Source organism: Solanum verrucosum, unplaced genomic scaffold (genome assembly GCF_900185275.1).
Source record: "Solanum verrucosum unplaced genomic scaffold, falcon-dt-bn FXZP01000118.1, whole genome shotgun sequence".
In the NCBI taxonomy this organism is placed as follows: Eukaryota; Viridiplantae; Streptophyta; class Magnoliopsida; order Solanales; family Solanaceae; genus Solanum; species Solanum verrucosum.
In genome coordinates this window covers 906,911-925,007 of record NW_026020568.1, presented here as the reverse complement: position 1 = coordinate 925,007, position 18,097 = coordinate 906,911, and the positions used below count along the sequence as shown (strand labels likewise).

The following is an 18,097-nucleotide window of genomic DNA, read 5'->3' as shown; positions in this document are numbered from 1 at the left end:
AAAGATTAAGGAGATTAAATGAAATCAATATACTTTATACAAAAAAAGTAACATAAAAATATTTTTTAGGGTCAGTAAATTTTTTAACATAAAAATCCTTGGAACTATCATATATAGATCAAAAACTAAAATGACAAAAATATAAAATAGAAGGAGCTCCATATATATTTTTCTTTCATTTTCGTATATGTAGTTTTATTATTGTGGATTTTTGTTCATCTAATATATCCAGATAGTCCATAGTAGACTATATATAACAGTCATTGAATTGATTTTTTATTTATTGAGGTTTGATCAATGTCCACCCCCCCACCCCCCACCCCCCCGCGCCGCTCTTTTGTACTACATAGTTAGATGCATGGACAATGACATGATGAGCTTGATCTAAAATTGACTAAAATATATTTTAATTTGTAGTATTTTGAAATTACTATGGTCAAGACTTCTTGGGTTTTTTTCTTTTTTGGGACTAGACAAGTTTTAACTTTTTTACAAATTCTTAACAAACAATTTTAGAATGTGAATAATATAGGCCTACCAATAAAATAACCAGTTAATTTGTGTAATTGCTTATTTATTAGGTTTTTCACTCGTTCCCCATTTTTAAAAAATAGTGTTAAAAAGCATAGAAAAAAGATTATCATTTTATATTTAAAAACTTATATACTAAAAGAGTTTAATGTATTTTTAATAAGAAATATTGTGATTGTTTGCAATTTTACGCTAACTTATTATTTTCTCAACTTCTATTGTAATGATTTCTAGATTTTATAATCATATCTAACGATTCAGATGGAGATGATTCATCAAAATCTCATGGTTTAACCAGTGTTGCTGACAATGAGGTTTGTCTATTGGAGCGTTTAGTTATTTATTATCACTTGAGATCTTAATATTAACGTAGTCTTATCTTAAAAAATATGCATACATAGTAATTACATAATTATTGTGTGTTAATTAAGTGAATGGAAAGAATCTATATTTGAGTTTTGAGTGTTTAGATTAAGGAGTCTTAAGTATAGATGTTATATTTACTTTGATAGACATTGATTCGTGGATCCGTCGAATTTAGTCAAGAAGTTGATCAAGAAATCACAAGTCATTCAATCAAGAGTCCACAACCTGTAGAATCGCACCAGGTTGCATCATCGTCAAGGTAATTATGTTTTACATGTTTAAAAATAATTAAGTCTAATTTATTATCACATTTTGTATTTGAGGTTTTTTGTTGTTAATTATTTTAATTTATTATAGGACAATTCGTTTAAAAGATGAATCCACACGAGCACTAGCAAGAGCAGTTGTGATACCAGGAGGGAGAAGTGCAATTATCCGCAGAAGACCTTATAGATCTCAAAGAATGAGGGCGATAAATGACAATGAAGTTATAGAAGAAAATAGGAAGAGAACAAAGATGCACACATTGTCCAAAAGAAAAAAATCTACTCCATGATTGTCTTGATTAATTTTCCAGATCAGAGAGTCATAGTTATATCGTATACTCTTAAATTAATTTTTGAAGAAATTGTTGATTGTTTTGTTTGTTTTGACAAATGATTATTTTTATTTCTCAACTTTTGACTATATATATTTTTATATGATTTTAAAAATCAAGGTGGAGTTAAGAGTTTACGTATAATGTTTATTAAATTGTTTTAGATGGATTAATAAAATATATTAAGTGAAATTCTTCACATAAATATAGAATTTGTGCCATAAAATTCTTGTGTTCTCTTAAACTCGTAATTTCAAATACAAATTCACTATTGTATGCATGAACATACATTTGCGAGATTTTGGATTAGGAAATAAATACTTCTTATAGCCAGGGGTGTATCATGTTATACTCCCTCCGATCCAATGTATATGATGTAATTTAATTTAATACGATTGTTTACAAAGAAATAAAGACTTTTGAAATTTATGATCTAAAATAAGTAAAACATATTTGTGTACTATAAATCATATCATTAATGGTAAAATGAATTTTTAAAAATTAAAGTTTTTGTGTTTTTCAATGTCTCAAAGTTGGGAATATAGAAGGAACTTTAAAAAATTCTAAGATTGTCATGTGTTTTTCGGTTAAAAATAAGAATAAATTAGTGTAAAAATATAATGAAAGGGTATATGTAAAATCAAAAGTATGATGGAAGGGGTATATTTGAACCAAAAGTATAACAAAAGGTATATTTAAACTAGGGAACGTAGTTTGTTATACCTCTTAACTTTGTCTTTTAGAGTTGATACACCCCTCGTTATAAAAGTGACTCATATATACCTGTATTGTTACACAAATTCACATATACCTTTTTCATCTATCGAAAGTAAAAAAATACATTAAAAAAAATCCATGTATGGCTATATTTGATCATTCTCACGCGATTTTTTTTAACTTTTTTAATTCAATGACTAATTTAAATTAATTATTTTGATAGTCAAATTTATTTATTTTTCACTTATTTTCTTGAAAAAATTATTCTAGATGCTCAAAATTGCTTTTACAGATGTAAAAAACTAAAATTACAATATAACTGCAAAAAGTTAGTTTTAAATCTTATTCTCTTTTTTCTTTCACACTTCTTTTTTTTATTTCTCTTATTTTTACACTAAAGGATGAAAGGGAAAATAAAATAAGAATAAGAAACACAAATAATAATAATCAAAGAAGTTAAAAAATAATTTATGGGTAAGAAAGATCAAATTCGCGATTTAAAAATTAAAAAAAAAATTAAAAATAATTTTACCACTTTTATAACAGTGGGTATATGTGAGCCACTTTTATAACGATAAAGGATATATGCGAGCCACTTTTATAACGAAGAATATAAACTCTAAAAAAAAAGTTGAAGGGTATATCAAACTTTTTTTCTTTTAAACTATTTTCAATAGTAAAGGGTATATTTAATCTTTTTCCATTTTATTTTATCAAACTATCCCTATAGGGGTGCTAAGTAGACGCCACATATATATGATAATAAAAATGGAGATGTGAGACTTAGAGGGTGTTTGGATTGGCTTAAAAGTTAGTCAAACCTACTTTTAAGTCAATTTTTGACATCTGGAAGTGTTTGATAAATATAAAAAAAATAACTTAAAATAAGTCAAATGACTTAAAATAAGTTTTAAATGACTCAAAATAAGTCAAAAATCAAAAGTAGGTCTCCCCTACTTTTAATTTTTTGACTTAAAAGTCATTTTAATTTGACTTTTTGTTTTTGACTTAAAAGATATTTTTTTTAAGTCAATCCAAACGGACTCTTAGAGGGTGTTTGCATTGGCTTAAAAGTTGGTCAAACCTACTTTTCAGTCAGTTTTTGACTTTTGAAAGTGTTTGACAAATATAAAAAATAACTTAAAATAAGTCAAAAATGACATAAAATAAGTTAGGAAGTGTTTGGTAAGGTTAAAAATAAGTTTAAAATGACTTAAAATTTATCAAAAACCAAAAGTAGGTCTCCCCTACATTTCTTTTTTTGACTTAAAAGTCATTTTAGTTTGACTTTTTATTTTTTATCTAAAAACTATCTTTTTTAAGTCAATTCAAACGGGCTCACATAAATATGTCTAAAGTTGATGAAATGGACAATTTTTATTTTTTTTAAAAGTATGACAAATGACAAATATAAATTAGCAGATATTATTTCATATACTTTAACTATTATCTTAACCGAGTACCAAGAAGGGCTTCTAAGAATTCCCCAACGTCCTTTCAAGAGATCAAATGTCCGTTCAATAACATTACGAGTTCTAGCATGCTTTATATTGAAAAGCTCTTCTCGACATTGGGGTGGTGGATTTTCACCTTGCCAATCCCTTAACCAATATCTATATCCTCGGTAAGGTGAAAGAAAATCATTTCCATTTGTATATCCTTCGTCGCACAAATAATAATTACATCTAATATAAATAAGAAATTAGTTGCTTTTATATAGCATTATTTTTGTGATATAATTTTAATGTGAGCATATGTATAGCATTACCCTCGGGAATTTCCAAACCATTCGTTCGAGCTATAGCATTTCATAATACACGACCATCAGCCGTTGATCCTTCCCAACCAGGTAATACATAAGTAAAATTAAGATTTTTATCACAAACTCCTAGTACATTAGTTGTTGTTTCTCCCTTTCTTGTCCTGTATCTTGGTTTGGCCTTAGATGGAACTCTAATTTGAATGTAAGTACCATACACTGCACCTAGACAACCCTATAAAAAAAAATTATAACATTATCTCAAACAACAAAAATTTTTTGTAAAATTATATTTATTTTACTTTTACATAAATTAATAGATACCCAATTGAAAGTGCATATACCTTAACCATCTCCATCGATCGTCAAGCTCATCTTCAGGCACCGATTTGCGGTTAAAAGTAACAATGGAGCTAGTTTTACAATAGCTTTCAAGCATTCATTAAAAGCTTGACTTACGCTCCAGCCCGATCTAATATAATCAACCTTAATAGATCTGAGCCAAAATATTTGAAAACATTGCTAACTTTTCACTACTTGACATATATTTGCTATCAGTCAGACCTCCAACTTCCTTAGTTAAAAGAACTAAAGTGTGAAAAGAATTTTTATCCATCCTTAACTTATCGATACATGTTAGTGTCACTACCTTGTACAATACAATTTAAATGAGATATAATTTTAGGAACTCGACTACTCATAAGGTACCTAATCACATGCCTTTTTTTTTTTTATAGAAATACCATCAATAACCATGAAAAGAAAAATAAACATAACAAAATTGTTGGCATAATATCTCCTCAAGGATGATAAAACATTCAATATCGGACTGTAGTTGATGATCCATAAGAAATCCTATTTTTTTCTTTAAAAAATGAAAAGAGTTAATACACAAAAAAAAACAATTAAAAAGAATCAACGAGGGCAACTTTATAATGAGGACAACTTGAAATTGTTTACAAATATCTCAAGCACATAAAAAGAACAAACTTTTTTCAAAATTTACAAAAACCCTAAAACATAACATTCCAGAAAAGATTGATTTTTTCCATTAAGTAGAAAAGATGAGTGTATCCAAATTATTATGCAACGGATCAGAGAATTATAATGATGACAAAGAAAGAAAAGAGAAACAAATTCTGGAAAAAAAATCTAACCTTGTTAGAAACTTGAAAGTTGAAGGTTATTGGTAAATTAAAGAAGTTCTTCAATCACCCATCTATAGCTTCAATCGAAAATGAAAAGTTGAGTGTACCCAAATGAAAGAGTGATTCACTGCAATGAAGAAGAGAAGAAACCTGGAAGACCATAAGTGGCGCTTGTGAAAGCTTATCAATTAAAGGGTTTGAAGGGTAGTTTTGTCATTTAATAAATTTATCTCATCACAAATTGTGATGGAATTATTATACCACCCTTTTGGAGGGATAACTTATCCTGGTGCTATTTATTAACCCGAGGATAAATTATGCAAACTTTCCAACCAAACACTAAATTAAGTGTCACTAAATATTTATCCCAAAATTATTTGTATTTATCCTTCACACCAAACGACCCTTACTTTATAGACCACTAGAGGGTTGCAATGACAAATTAGTAATTGTGGAAGCATGTTTTGTCCAAATAAAATTAGAAATAATTTCTGAGGAATTTGAACAAAGTATTTAGATTATAGTAGAGAAGGCCCAAAATAGTCCTTTATCATTGGGTTAAGATTCAAAGTCATTCTTTAGTTTTCACATGGAGCATTAATAGTTCCTCGTGTTTGTAATATTGGTGCACTTTTGGTCCTCCTCTAAACTTTTGCCTATTTTTTAACATTAATTTTGTTCATAATTTTATGTAAGGAGTGTCTCATCGTCTTTTTATATATTTAGTATAAATAATAACTCTATGTGAGAGAAAGTGAGAAGAAGAACATCTTGTTCTGTTCAGTATAAATATTATTGAACAGAATAAGGTGTACTATTGTATGTGAAATCGTCGTGATGAACCTCTCGACTTTACCTGCAATATGATTTCTATTAAACAAAATAAGGTGTTTTTTTTCTCACAATCTCTCACATGGAATTATTATTTCTACTAAATATATAAAATGACGACTAAACATTTTATACATAAATTATGAATAAAATCAATGTTAAAAAGTAGGCAAAGTTTTAAAGGGGACCAAAAGTACTATTAATGTTGCATGTGAAAACTCAAAGAATGAGTTTGAGTCTTAACCAAATCAAAGATGAGCGACTATTTTTGGGTCTTTTCTCAGTTATAGTAGAGGAGGTTTCCGATTAGGGTTTAATTCTGATGGGTAAAATCCAGGAAATGGAGGATGATGTTACAGGAGAGGAGGAGGAGGAGGAGTCAATTATGGAGTATTTGAGGAAACAAGTTCCCGATTGGGACGATGAAGTGAAGTGTACTGCCAGGTTCAAGGCGTTTAGCGGTCAGAGAACTGATTGGGAACCCCTTTATGTTTTCTGGAGGGATTTGATTCTCAATGTGGCTCGACACCTTCACATCTTCATTATTCGTCCTTCTCAGGTTTGTTTCTCCTTTTTTTACTCTCCACTCTTCCTTCTACTGATGACAAGAATTGACCCTTTTTGGTGTTGTGAATGGAAGGTGAACGTTTGGTTCGATAGAGGAGGTCTCGTCCCTTTGTGCCTTGATCAAGTACTGGTATGTTCCACACTGTAATTTAGTGAATTTCAAATTGTATTGGAGCACTCATTGTATTGCATAAAGAAATACTTGTTTAAGTTAGCTTGCGAATTTTTGGTTGGGGATGGTGGGAAGGAGTATGAGGTCGAAGTGGAAGGTGGGAATTCTAGCAGTTGAACTTGAAGTTAATTAATATATCCTCAAGTTTGAGTCTTTAATGTATGTTATTAATGATGTGTTAGTGTTTGAAAAGTAAAGGCAAAAAGATAAAAAATAGTGCTTTGCATGGAATCCAATAGTATTCCATTCTCGCCAATTCAAGAAAGATTTCCTCAAGCAAGGCACATAAGTGAAGAATCTGGAGTCTCTGGAAAGTAGCTAGATTGTGTAAGTGATTCATAATTGGAGATAAAATATTGAAGAAATCTAACCTGATAACGCAAAAGAAAGAGTTTCCAATAAAATTATGATAAGTTGAATTAACAACGAGGTCATTTTCTGCATTACTGAAACAATAGAGAGTGATAATAATGGAAGACTAGGGTTCCAACAACAACAACAAATCAGTGTAATCCGACAAGTGGAGTCTAGGAAGGGTGGTGTGTACACAACCTTACCCTTACCTTGTGAGGGTAGAGATGTTGTCTCCGATAGACCCTTGGCTCAAGTAAACTAGGATTCTAAGACTTCTTTTCATTTGCTTAAGCATGGGTGGATAGAGTTATCTAGTACATCTATTGGTGGGAGAATACAGAAATATGGTGAAATTGTTGGGGTGTGTGCAACTTGTGCTTAATAGAGACTAAAAGGTGTAGTATTAGGATTTTGGTGATAATAGATGAAGTTAGCTTCAGTGCTTGTGCTAGAAGAGGAAGGCTTTTCTATAGAGCAATGAGTGATGGCAAACTTTCTTTGAGACCTCTATCAAAAGGAAAAGCAGATGGTAACATTAGGAGAAGAGTATCTGGTCAAACAATGGGAAGCTCAACTGCCTGATAGAAAGGATAGTGATTCCCAATTGGAAGTTGTGATTCCTCTAATTCAGGTTATTCATCAAATCTAAGCATGGAAGTGAATGAGATCCTATAATATTCCCCAAGAAGGTTCTAATAATTTTATCGCCATCAGATTCGATTTATTAGGGGCCTGCTTCTGTCTTTAATTTGAAGAAAAGAAAAGAAAAAAAAAGAGAGCAAAGTACTTATTATAACATCTTATATTGTAGGAAATGTAACTTTTTGAAATGAAAGACATGAAGGATTGATTGACTTAAAGGAGATGCACACACGTGGAAGGAAGTTAGCAGCAAAAGATTATTCATTTTGCAGAATGGTGTATAAGAACCTAGGGAGATTATACTTCATTTCTTGATACTGATGAAGATGAGTAACTGGAAGCAAATTGTAGCTGCAGATTAAGTGGCTGTATCAAGACTAAATGGGACAGTGACATTGAAACTGAAATATTGCTTGCATCACTGATTTTACTTGTTAATGGCAAAAACTTATACCATGTAAATATGGAATGATTCATGTATCCTGTAATTAGGTAATTAGAAGATTTTGTAGGAAGGCAATTATTTCCTTCATTTCTTTCCTCATTTAAAATTTATTGTAATGGTTATTTAAACCCTAATGGCTTAAGGAAATTATCAAGCAACCTATTCCCGAATTTTCTTCTTCTATTCTTGTTTCACATTATCGATGCTTGACCACTTAGAACTACTGATATGAACATGGAATAATTGTACTAATGCCTGATTCAGATTGGAATCAATATAAGTATTTTGGACAACACTTAGGCAAGCTCACTAAAATGCAAATTTGAAAGAGCAGATAAGAAGGTTAACATAGGAAGAGCGAGAAATAACAGTTAAGAAGTTTTCGCTCTACAAGAAAAAAAAATGAGGCTTGTCTAGGATTGTTGCATGAAGTTGGATGCGGGGAATGAAGTTCACAATAAATTAGGTGAACACAATGAATGTTCTAAAAGGTTTGTTTTCTGCAAGGATAGAAAAGATATTTCTTTAGTCTATCTAGTTTTTTTCCTCTTATTTTTGTATGCTCTTTGTCGTTAATCATCAAAAGAGATTGTAAGCAGATTATCTTAAAATCTAATAAGTTGAATCAATGTTACCAATTTTAAATGTAAAGTTTGAAGATTTACACTGGAATTAAATTATTTCCTGCCCCATGCATTTGTATGTCCACACAATGCAACAGCCAGAAGCATGACTATACTGTTCTTTACATAGCTCGAAATGTATGCTGCTGGTGAACTATTGTGGAATGTGGAAGTTTCTGATCCAGCTAGTGGTTGGGTTTCTCAAATTTTTCGGAGAGTCGTAAATTTGGGAGGTCTGCTGAGACCATCTACTCAAGAAAATCTTGCCGAAGACTATTACATAATTCCTGTGTTACTGAAGGTAATTGTTTCTTGTTCTTAAATTAATCATAGATGTTATTCATCTTTATATACCAGATTTGGAGGGGATGTCATCAATATAAAACTGATCCTTTCAGAAAGCCTGAGTGAAACTAAAACTGTTAATTAGAAAATAAATAGGCTAGTGAAAATATGAATGGCCTTATCTCAAGCATTGCCTATCTCAGATAGTCTATGACTATTTCATATACTCATGATGTTAAATGTCGTCTTTGTTCTTGCTTTCTTTTTGTGCTTTCATTGGTTTCTGTTCTTCTTTTATTTTTTCCCTCCTTTGCCATTGTTTTCCTTTAATTTGTTTCTTGGCTCTATTTCCTGTACTTCCCTTTTGAGATAGCTCTAGTGATCGTTTCATTTTAGTTCTCTTAAATGGTTATTGGATTTTCTAATCTTTCAACCCGCCACCGTGAAATAACTAAACTAGGAAAAGGCTCTTCAAGTGGTCCAAGCGTTATCTGGAAGCCACTGGACAGCTTCCTGTGTAATTACATGGAGTAAGTTCCAGGAATTTTCTGGCGGATTGAAGGAAGCTCATGCAGTCTTGAATCACTTGTGTGAACACGGGAAAGCAAAGTACCTTGTAATAAACAAGAAGGGTCTAATGGAGGTAATGTTGTTGGAATATTGTTTTCCATTTACATTTCATGTATCAATACTATATATGGTTCCACGAAGGGAGCTGAAAGGGTGAATGAAAGAGAAACTCATCACTTCCCGTTGAAGGACTTGTCATCATTTATGGCTAGTTATTTGGTACAATTGAAAGGAAAATAAAAGAGATGTGCTTTTCTCTCCATTTCCGTAGTTGTATGTCACCCCTCAGTATTAACTTCCCCTCCCCTTTTACTTTCATATATAGCAAGTGAAATAACCCTGGCCTCTTCTCATTTACTTTCCTCCTTTCACCTTCCACTTTACCGTGAAAGCTATACGAAAGGGGTGGGGGGTGGAAATGGCAAAACTTTTTATTTTTATTTTTGTGATGAACAAACAGCAATTTTTTGAGTTTTTGACAAAAAGCATCCCTATTGTTTGGGTTCAAATTTAACTTCATCCCTGTAGTATACCATTTAACAAAAAAAATACCTAATGTATTATAAAGTATTCACACTTTCTAGTCCATAACTTAACAAGCATGGTGCAATTGATGAGTTAGAGGCTGTTTGGATTGACTTAAAAGTTGGTCAAACCTATTTTTAAGTCAGGTTTTGACTTCTGGAAGTGTTTGCCAAATATAAAAATAACTTAAAATAAGTTAGGAAGTGTTTGGCAAGGTTAAAAATGACTTAAAATAAGTTAAAAACCAAAAGTAGGCCTCCCCCTACTTTTTATTTTTTTTCTTAAAAGTCATTTAAGTTTACCTTTCTATCTCTGACTTAAAAGCTACTCCCTCCATTCCATATTAATTTAATTTTTGAGGTGTTTCACACCCTTTAAGAAAGTAGATTAAGACATAAATTGAACATTATTTTTCATTTTTACCCTTATTAATTATTGTCAAATTTATGATTAAAATAACTAAATATTAATTAATCACTAATTCCAATACTAACTAATGAAGGGTAAAATTGGAAGAATACTCTAAATATAGTCTTGAAAACTGAACTGTGAGAAATATATACGAAAAATATTATTGAATTGTGTATCTAAATAGTTACATTGAGACCCTATTTATAGACACTACATTGGAATCCTTTTCCAACTAGGATTCCTATTCTTATTCCTATTCCTATTCCTATTCTTATTTCTATTCTAAGTAGGAAATACTTATTTCTATTCTAACACTCCCCCTCAAGCTGGTGCATACAAATCATATGTACCTAGCTTGTTACAGATGTAATTAATACGAGGACATGTGAGGGACTTGGTGAAGATATCTGCAAGCTGATCATTTGACTTCACAAATTTCGTAACAATATCTCCCGAGAGTATCTTTTCTCTGACAAAGTGACAGTCAATCTCAATGTGCTTAGTCCTTTCATGAAATACTGGATTTGATGCGATATGAAGAGCCGCTTGATTATCACACACAAGTTCCATCTTATCAACTTTGCCAAATTTTAGTTCTCCCAGCAACTGTTTGATCCAAACTAGCTCACAAGTTGCTGTCGCCATTGCTCGATATTCTGATTCTGCACTAGATCGAGCAACCACATTCTGTTTCTTGCTCTTCCACGACACAAAATTACCTCCTACTAAAACACAATATCCGGATGTCGAACGTCTGTCAGAGGGTGATCCTGCCCAATCAGCGTCTGTATATCCAATGATATGCTCATGGCCTTGATCCTCAAAGAGTAGTCCTTTACCGGGAGCTGACTTTATATATCGCAGAATACGAACAACTGCTTCCCAATGACTATCACAAGGGGAAGTCATAAACTGACTTACAACACTCACAGGAAAAGAGATGTCAGGTCTAGTCACTGTGAGATAATTCAACTTTCCAACAAGTCGTCTATACCTTTCAGGATTACTAAGTGGCTCCCCCTGTCCTGGAAGAAGTTTAACATTCGGATCCATAGGAGTGTCAACAGGTCTACATCCCATCATCCCTGTCTCCTCAAGAATGTCTAAGGCATACTTGCGCTGAGAAATAACAATACCTGATCTAGACTGAGCAACCTCAATACCTAGAAAATACTTCAATCTGCCAAGGTCTTTAGTTTGGAAGTGCTTAAAGAGATGTTGCTTCAAATCGGTGATACCATCTTGATCATTACCGGTGATAACAATATCATCAACGTAAACAACCAAATAGATACATCGACTTGGTGCAGAATGCCGATAAAACACAGAGTGATCAGCTCCACTACGAGTCATGCCAAACTCCTGAATTACTGTGCTGAACTTCCCGAACCAAGCTCGAGGAGACTGTTTTAGACCATAGAGTGACCTGCGCAATCGACATACAAGGCTACTAGACTCCCCCTGAGCAACAAAACCAGGTGGTTGCTCCATATAGACTTCTTCCTCAAGATCACCATGCAGAAAAGCATTCTTAATGTCCAACTGATGAAGAGGCCAATGACGAACGGCAGCCATAGATAGAAAAAGACGAACAGATGCAATTTTAGCCACAGGAGCGAAAGTGTCACTATAATCTAGCCCAAATATCTGAGTATACCCTTTGGCAACAAGGCGAGCCTTAAGTCGATCAACCTGACCGTCTGGACCAATTTTGACTGCATAAACCCAACGACAACCAACAGTAGATTTACCTGCAGGAAGGGAGACAAGCTCCCAAGTACCACTCTTATGTAAAGCAGACATCTCATCAACCATAGCCTGCCTCCATCCAGAATGAGAAAGTGCTTCACCTGTAGTCTTAGGAATGGAAATAGAGGACAAAGACGACACAAATGCGTAATGGGGTGATGATAGACGATGATAACTTAAGAAGGTATAATGTGGGTTAGTATTTCGAGTGGATCGTATACCTTTTTGAAGTGCAAGCGGTTGGCTAGGAGGAGGCAAGTCCGCAGTAGGAGCAGGGTCTGGCGCATGACATGAATCATCTGGGACTAGGGTTGGACGTGGACGGCGATGATAAGTTAGTAGTGGTGGCACTACAACTGGAGATGTAGAAGTAACCGTAGATTCCACAAAGGTTGGCACAGGTAAAACCTGAGGTATGGGTAAGACCATAGAGACATCAGGATGATCAGAAGATGTATAGTAAGGCTGAGACTCAAAAAATGTAACATCAGCAGACATAAGGTATCGATGAAGATCATGTGAATAACAACGATACCCTTTTTGGACTCGAGAGTAACCAAGAAAGACACATTTGAGGGCACGAGGAGCTAATTTATCTTTTCCTGGGGCTAAGTTATGAACGAAGCATGTGCTCCCAAAGACACGAGGAGGGATAGGATAGAGATGTGACTGAGGAAACAGTATGGAATGGGGAACCTGATTCTGAATAGAAGAAGAGGGCATTCTATTTATCAAATAACAAGACGTAAGAACTGCATCTCCCCAAAAACGCAATGGAACATTGGATTCAAGGAGAAGAGTACGAGCGGTCTCAATAAGATGCCGATTTTTTCTTTCAGCTACACCATTTTGTTGAGGGGTGTATGGACAAGTAGTCTGGTGAATAATGCCTTGGTGAGTCATAAACTCCCGAAATTGGGAGGATAAGTATTCTAAGGCATTATCACTACGAAAAGTACGAATAGAAACACCAAACTGATTTTGTATTTCAGCAAAGAAACTTTTGAAAATAGAAAATAACTCAGAACGATCTTTCATTAAGAAAACCCAAGTACATTTTGAATAATCATCAATGAAACTAACAAAATAACGAAATCCTAAGGTGGAACTGACTCTACTAGGACCCCAAATATCAGAATGAACTAATGAAAAAATAGACTCTGAACGACCCTCAGTACTACGAGAAAACGTAGCACGAGTGTGTTTCCCAAGTTGACACGACTCACAATCTAATGTGGATAAACTAGACAAACTAGGCACCATCTTTTGCAGTTTGGATAGACTCGGATGTCCCAAACGTTTGTGAATTAAATCTGAGGAATCTGTAATGGAGCATGCTGCTAAGGAATTTGAAGAGGTAAGATAGTAAAGGCCTTGTGATTCATGTCCTGTTCCAATCATCTGTCCCGTACTGCGGTCCTGCATGAGAAAAAAATCATCGAAAAAAGTTATGCTACAATGTAGGGCTTTCGTCAAACGACTAACAGATGCTAGATTAAAAGGAGAACCAGGGACATAAAGAACAGAGTCTAGGGTGACAGAAGATAGGGGTTTGGCTTTTCCAACCCCTTTTGGTTTGGTTTGGATCCCATTGGCTAAAGTAATAGCTGGAAGAGATTGTGAATAAACAATATCGGATAAAAGTGATTTATTACCAGAGATATGATCAGAAGCCCCAGAGTCCATGACCCATGTTCCAAGAGTACTAGATTGCGACACACAAGCAAAAGAATTACCCGCAACAGAGACATCAGGTTGTGCAACCGAAACTACTTGTGGAGACGTTTGCTTATTTGCGCGATTTCGAAGGAACTCATTATATTCCTTTAGAACAATAGGATCATAACTGGGTGGTGGACCATGCAAAATATAACATATATCACGAGTGTGTCCAGGCTTATGACAATGACTACACTTGGATCGAGGTTTCCCAAAACGCCCTCCTCCTCGCCGATTCTCCATAGATTGATATGTACGCTTTTCAAAGGTTTGAGATGCAAGAATAGATGAGTCAACAGTGGGTGATGAAACTACCTTGTGACTGGGAGGTGCCGCAAGACGAAGGAGACGAGAGAATAATTCATCGATTGTAGGAACTGTAGGGCTAGCTAAAATCTGATCACGTACAGAATCATGATCAGGAGGAAGTCCAGCAAGAGTAAGAACTAGAAACAATGTTTGTCTGTGTTCTTGTTGTTTTTCCACATTCGTAGTAACTGGCATTAATGTGTCAAATTCCTCCATGACTGCCTGTACCTGTCCTAAGTAAGTAGACATATCGGATTCTTGTTTCTTTAAGTTGGTCAATCGAGATATCACATCATAGAATCGAGATATGTCATTAGTGTATAAAGCACGAGCCTTTTCCCAAACTGTATAACACGTCTGGAATGGGCGAAACAAGGGCATCAACTTGAAATCAATAGAACGCCATAGGAGACTACATAATTGAGCATCTACTTTCTCCCATTGTGCTTTGGCTTTTGCATCTTCCTCACTAGTCTTTGCCTTTACATCTACCTCATAAGCCTTGTTCGTTAAGTGATCTTGGACACCTTGACCCTTGCACCACAACTCAACCGAGGAAGCCCAAGATAAATAGTTTGAACTTCCCAATAAAAGTTCTGAAGTGATTATAGGGCTAGAACTTCCAATCCCCATATTTTTGGAACCAAAAACATCACACCCAAAAGACATTATGCTAAATTTGTCTCGGAAAATTCAAATCTCGAAGAAAAGTCGCCGGAAACTGCCTGGAAATAGCTGGAACTCTAATTCCGGCGATCGGATCTGGTCAAAAACAGTATGGGCCTGGTCGGATTGGCTGGACGACCCCAACTGTCAAAAAAATCTCAAAAAAATATGATCAGAAAAGCCCTCACGCGCCGGCGCGTGAGACAGATCTCGCCGGAAACTGCCACCTCCGATAGGCGCGTGAGAGCGCGTGGGGTGGTGTTTTGCGGTGGTTTTGGCTGGGGTTTGGTCGCGGGGGCTTTCCGAGCCTCGTGGTGGTGTTGGTTTTCGCACAACACCCACAGAAAGAAAAAAGTATAACAAAATCAGACCCAACAGTCACCGGAAATTGACATAGACATACGGTGACTTGTTTGTTCTCACCAATGCTCTGATACCATGTGAGAAATATATACGAAAAATATTATTGAATTGTGTATCTAAATAGTTACATTGAGACCCTATTTATAGACACTACATTGGAATCCTTTTCCAACTAGGATTCCTATTCTTATTCCTATTCCTATTCCTATTCTTATTTCTATTCTAAGTAGGAAATACTTATTTCTATTCTAACATGAACAATTAAGTTAATTTGAAAAATGAAAAATGTCTTAACAATTCAATTAATATGGAATGGAGGGAGTACTTTTTTTTTAAGTCAATCCAAACGTGCTCTTAGTACAGTGCATTGAAGTAATAGATCACTAAAATATTTTAACGAGCTTGTATACCTGTAGCAATCAAGAAAAATGTATATGGATGTCCAACAATCTTTATTGATTCCCATTCCATAATTATTGGTTGCTATTGTTTCTCCGTTATGATTGGAACCTAAAACTCTGGTCATCCAGAGGTCTCTACTTCTTAGTTCTGCCATGTTTAGCTCTGCTTTTGTTTGTTAAATCATTGGAAGCTTGATTCACCAATCTTGAACACTGCTAGTAATATGGATGGATGTAGTTTTTCCATACAGGGAGTGAAAGTCTCTCTTTCAGCAAGAGCACTTTCTGGCACAACAAGTCTAGATCTTGATGTGCTGCATTTGATTTGGACGGTAGAGAAACTTGAGCATCAGCTTAATGTGATAGATCAACGCTGGAAAAGGTAAGGACTATCATCCTCCAATATTAAATACTAATAATACAATAGAGAAGAGATTCTACCAATAAATGCTTCAGTTGTGTAAATGCCCAAAAAATAATTGCTTCATCCAAAAAAGGAAAATATGAAAATAATGTTTTTCCTGTGGCCAGAATAGGGCAAGAAATGCCCAATTTTTTTTGACATAGAAGTTCTGACTAATCATAATGGCTCTATTTGGGGCTCATTTAGGTAGTACTGTTCCTCAAAAGTTAATCCAAAATAACTAGGATACTTGTTCAATGCACAGGTCTAGAGCATCTGCTTTAGCTTCTCTAAAACTTGGGAGCAAACAAGTGGCTCTAAAGTGTGCAAGGGAGATGAAGCTAGCTTCTTTGAGTAGAGAAAAATGTACAGCGCTACTAAACCGAGTGGAGGAAGTCCTTGCAGTTATTGCTGATGCAGAAGCCTCAAAGGAGGTTGATGTTATATTATGTGAAACTGTGCTTGGTCTAATCCAAAATTGACAAGTTACAGATGACTTTATTAACCCTTTTTGAACTGGTTTGACAACCTTAACTCAACCCTGATTAATGGCAGGTTGCTGAAGCCATTCGAATTGGCACACAGGCTATTAAGGAAAATGGGATCAATTATGATGAAGTTGAGCTGTGTCTACAGGAGCTGAACGAGTGTATTGAATCGCAGAAGCAGATTGATGAAATTCTAGGTAGTATGACACCCCGAAATCTGTCACATTCTTATCAGATTCTCCCTCTGTTTCAATTTGTTTTACTCCCCTTTTTAGTCTATTTCAAAAAAGAATGTCTCTTCCCTTTTTTGTCAGCTCTTTAATTTCAACTTTAAAAACATGGCATGTTTAAGATCACAACATTAAAGGGCTTTTTGGTACATTCTGCATATCTTTAGTGTAAAACCACAAGATTCAAAAGTCTTCTTTATTTTCTTAAACTTTTTGTCAAGTCAAAACCAGACAAATAAATTGAAATGAAGTAATAAAATTTAAGAGAAATTATATATAGTTTAACTCAATTGGTAATCATGGTAGTGAATATTCTGATTTAGTATTCACTAGAAACCCATAATCAAGAGTCGATTGAGCCTGTTTCTGGAAACATCTATCCCAGTTTGTAAAGTGATGGACAATGATGAACCTTCAGGTTAATACATAATCTCAACTTGGTATCAGGTCATCACTTGATGTTGGCCTTTGAGCGTGAAGATATTGCCTCATCAACTGAACAATTTGGACATACCTCCCAATCTAATTATTTTTTATGAGTTTAGTTGGGTTTTGTATCTGTACTAAAGCTACCAGTTTTCTGGCTCCTCCTCAGGCTCAAATGCAGCAGGTGCAGAAATTGAGGATGAAGATATTGAAGAGGAGCTGAAGGAGCTGGAGATGAATTTTGCTGAGGTACCGACTCAAACATCCACTGGGGTAGATGCTGTAGTAGCAGGAACACAGGAAACTGCCGATGCACTGAGTGAATCTCTTTCAAAGCTTCATCTCGCACACCATGCAAGGAAGGACCTGGAGGCAGAACATGCTGTGGAATCTATGGGTGCCATGTCAAAAGATGGCAATCGTGAAGCTGTTCTGCATAGCCAATTGCAGTTATGATCTTGTTTTGTCCATGTTTTGTACTGTGATGCCTGGTAGTCCATGCCACAATTGATAAGTGCGCACCTTTGATCTTCATAGACAGGGCATAGTTAATGCGTGAAACTCTGTCGATAAGACATTGGTAGTTGACATGTCAATGATGTTGTACATTATCAAAAAGTTCTACTCGATATAGTTTGTCTTATTTCCTTCTTAATCTATATCCAAAAGAATGTTATTTTCATCTATTTAGTAAGTTTTTAATTGCAATGTTTTTATTTCACTCTTAATGACGACCAGAAGATTATTCAAAGTGCATTTTTGGTATGTTATGTACACCTTTAGTTTAAGATTATAAGAT

At 34.5% G+C, this 18,097-nt stretch overlaps 1 protein-coding gene across 2 annotated transcripts; it reads left to right on the top strand.

Moving 5' to 3' along the window:
* Positions 1-6,240: 6,240 nt before the first annotated feature.
* On the top strand, positions 6,241-17,970 carry LOC125810534 (uncharacterized). 2 transcript variants are annotated; one of them, XM_049490008.1, is made up of 8 exons: positions 6,241-6,509; positions 6,591-6,647; positions 8,884-9,054; positions 9,499-9,681; positions 16,003-16,133; positions 16,420-16,588; positions 16,710-16,839; positions 17,468-17,970. In XM_049490008.1, exons 1-8 carry the CDS (start codon positions 6,273-6,275, stop codon positions 17,752-17,754), a joined length of 1,365 nt encoding a protein of 454 aa, XP_049345965.1. In that variant the 5' UTR covers positions 6,241-6,272; the 3' UTR covers positions 17,755-17,970. The 2 variants fall into 2 exon arrangements, with proteins under 2 accessions (XP_049345965.1, XP_049345964.1); XM_049490007.1 differs by having other exon boundaries at positions 16,710-16,842; positions 17,468-17,928.
* The last annotated feature ends 127 nt before the right edge of the window (positions 17,971-18,097 follow it).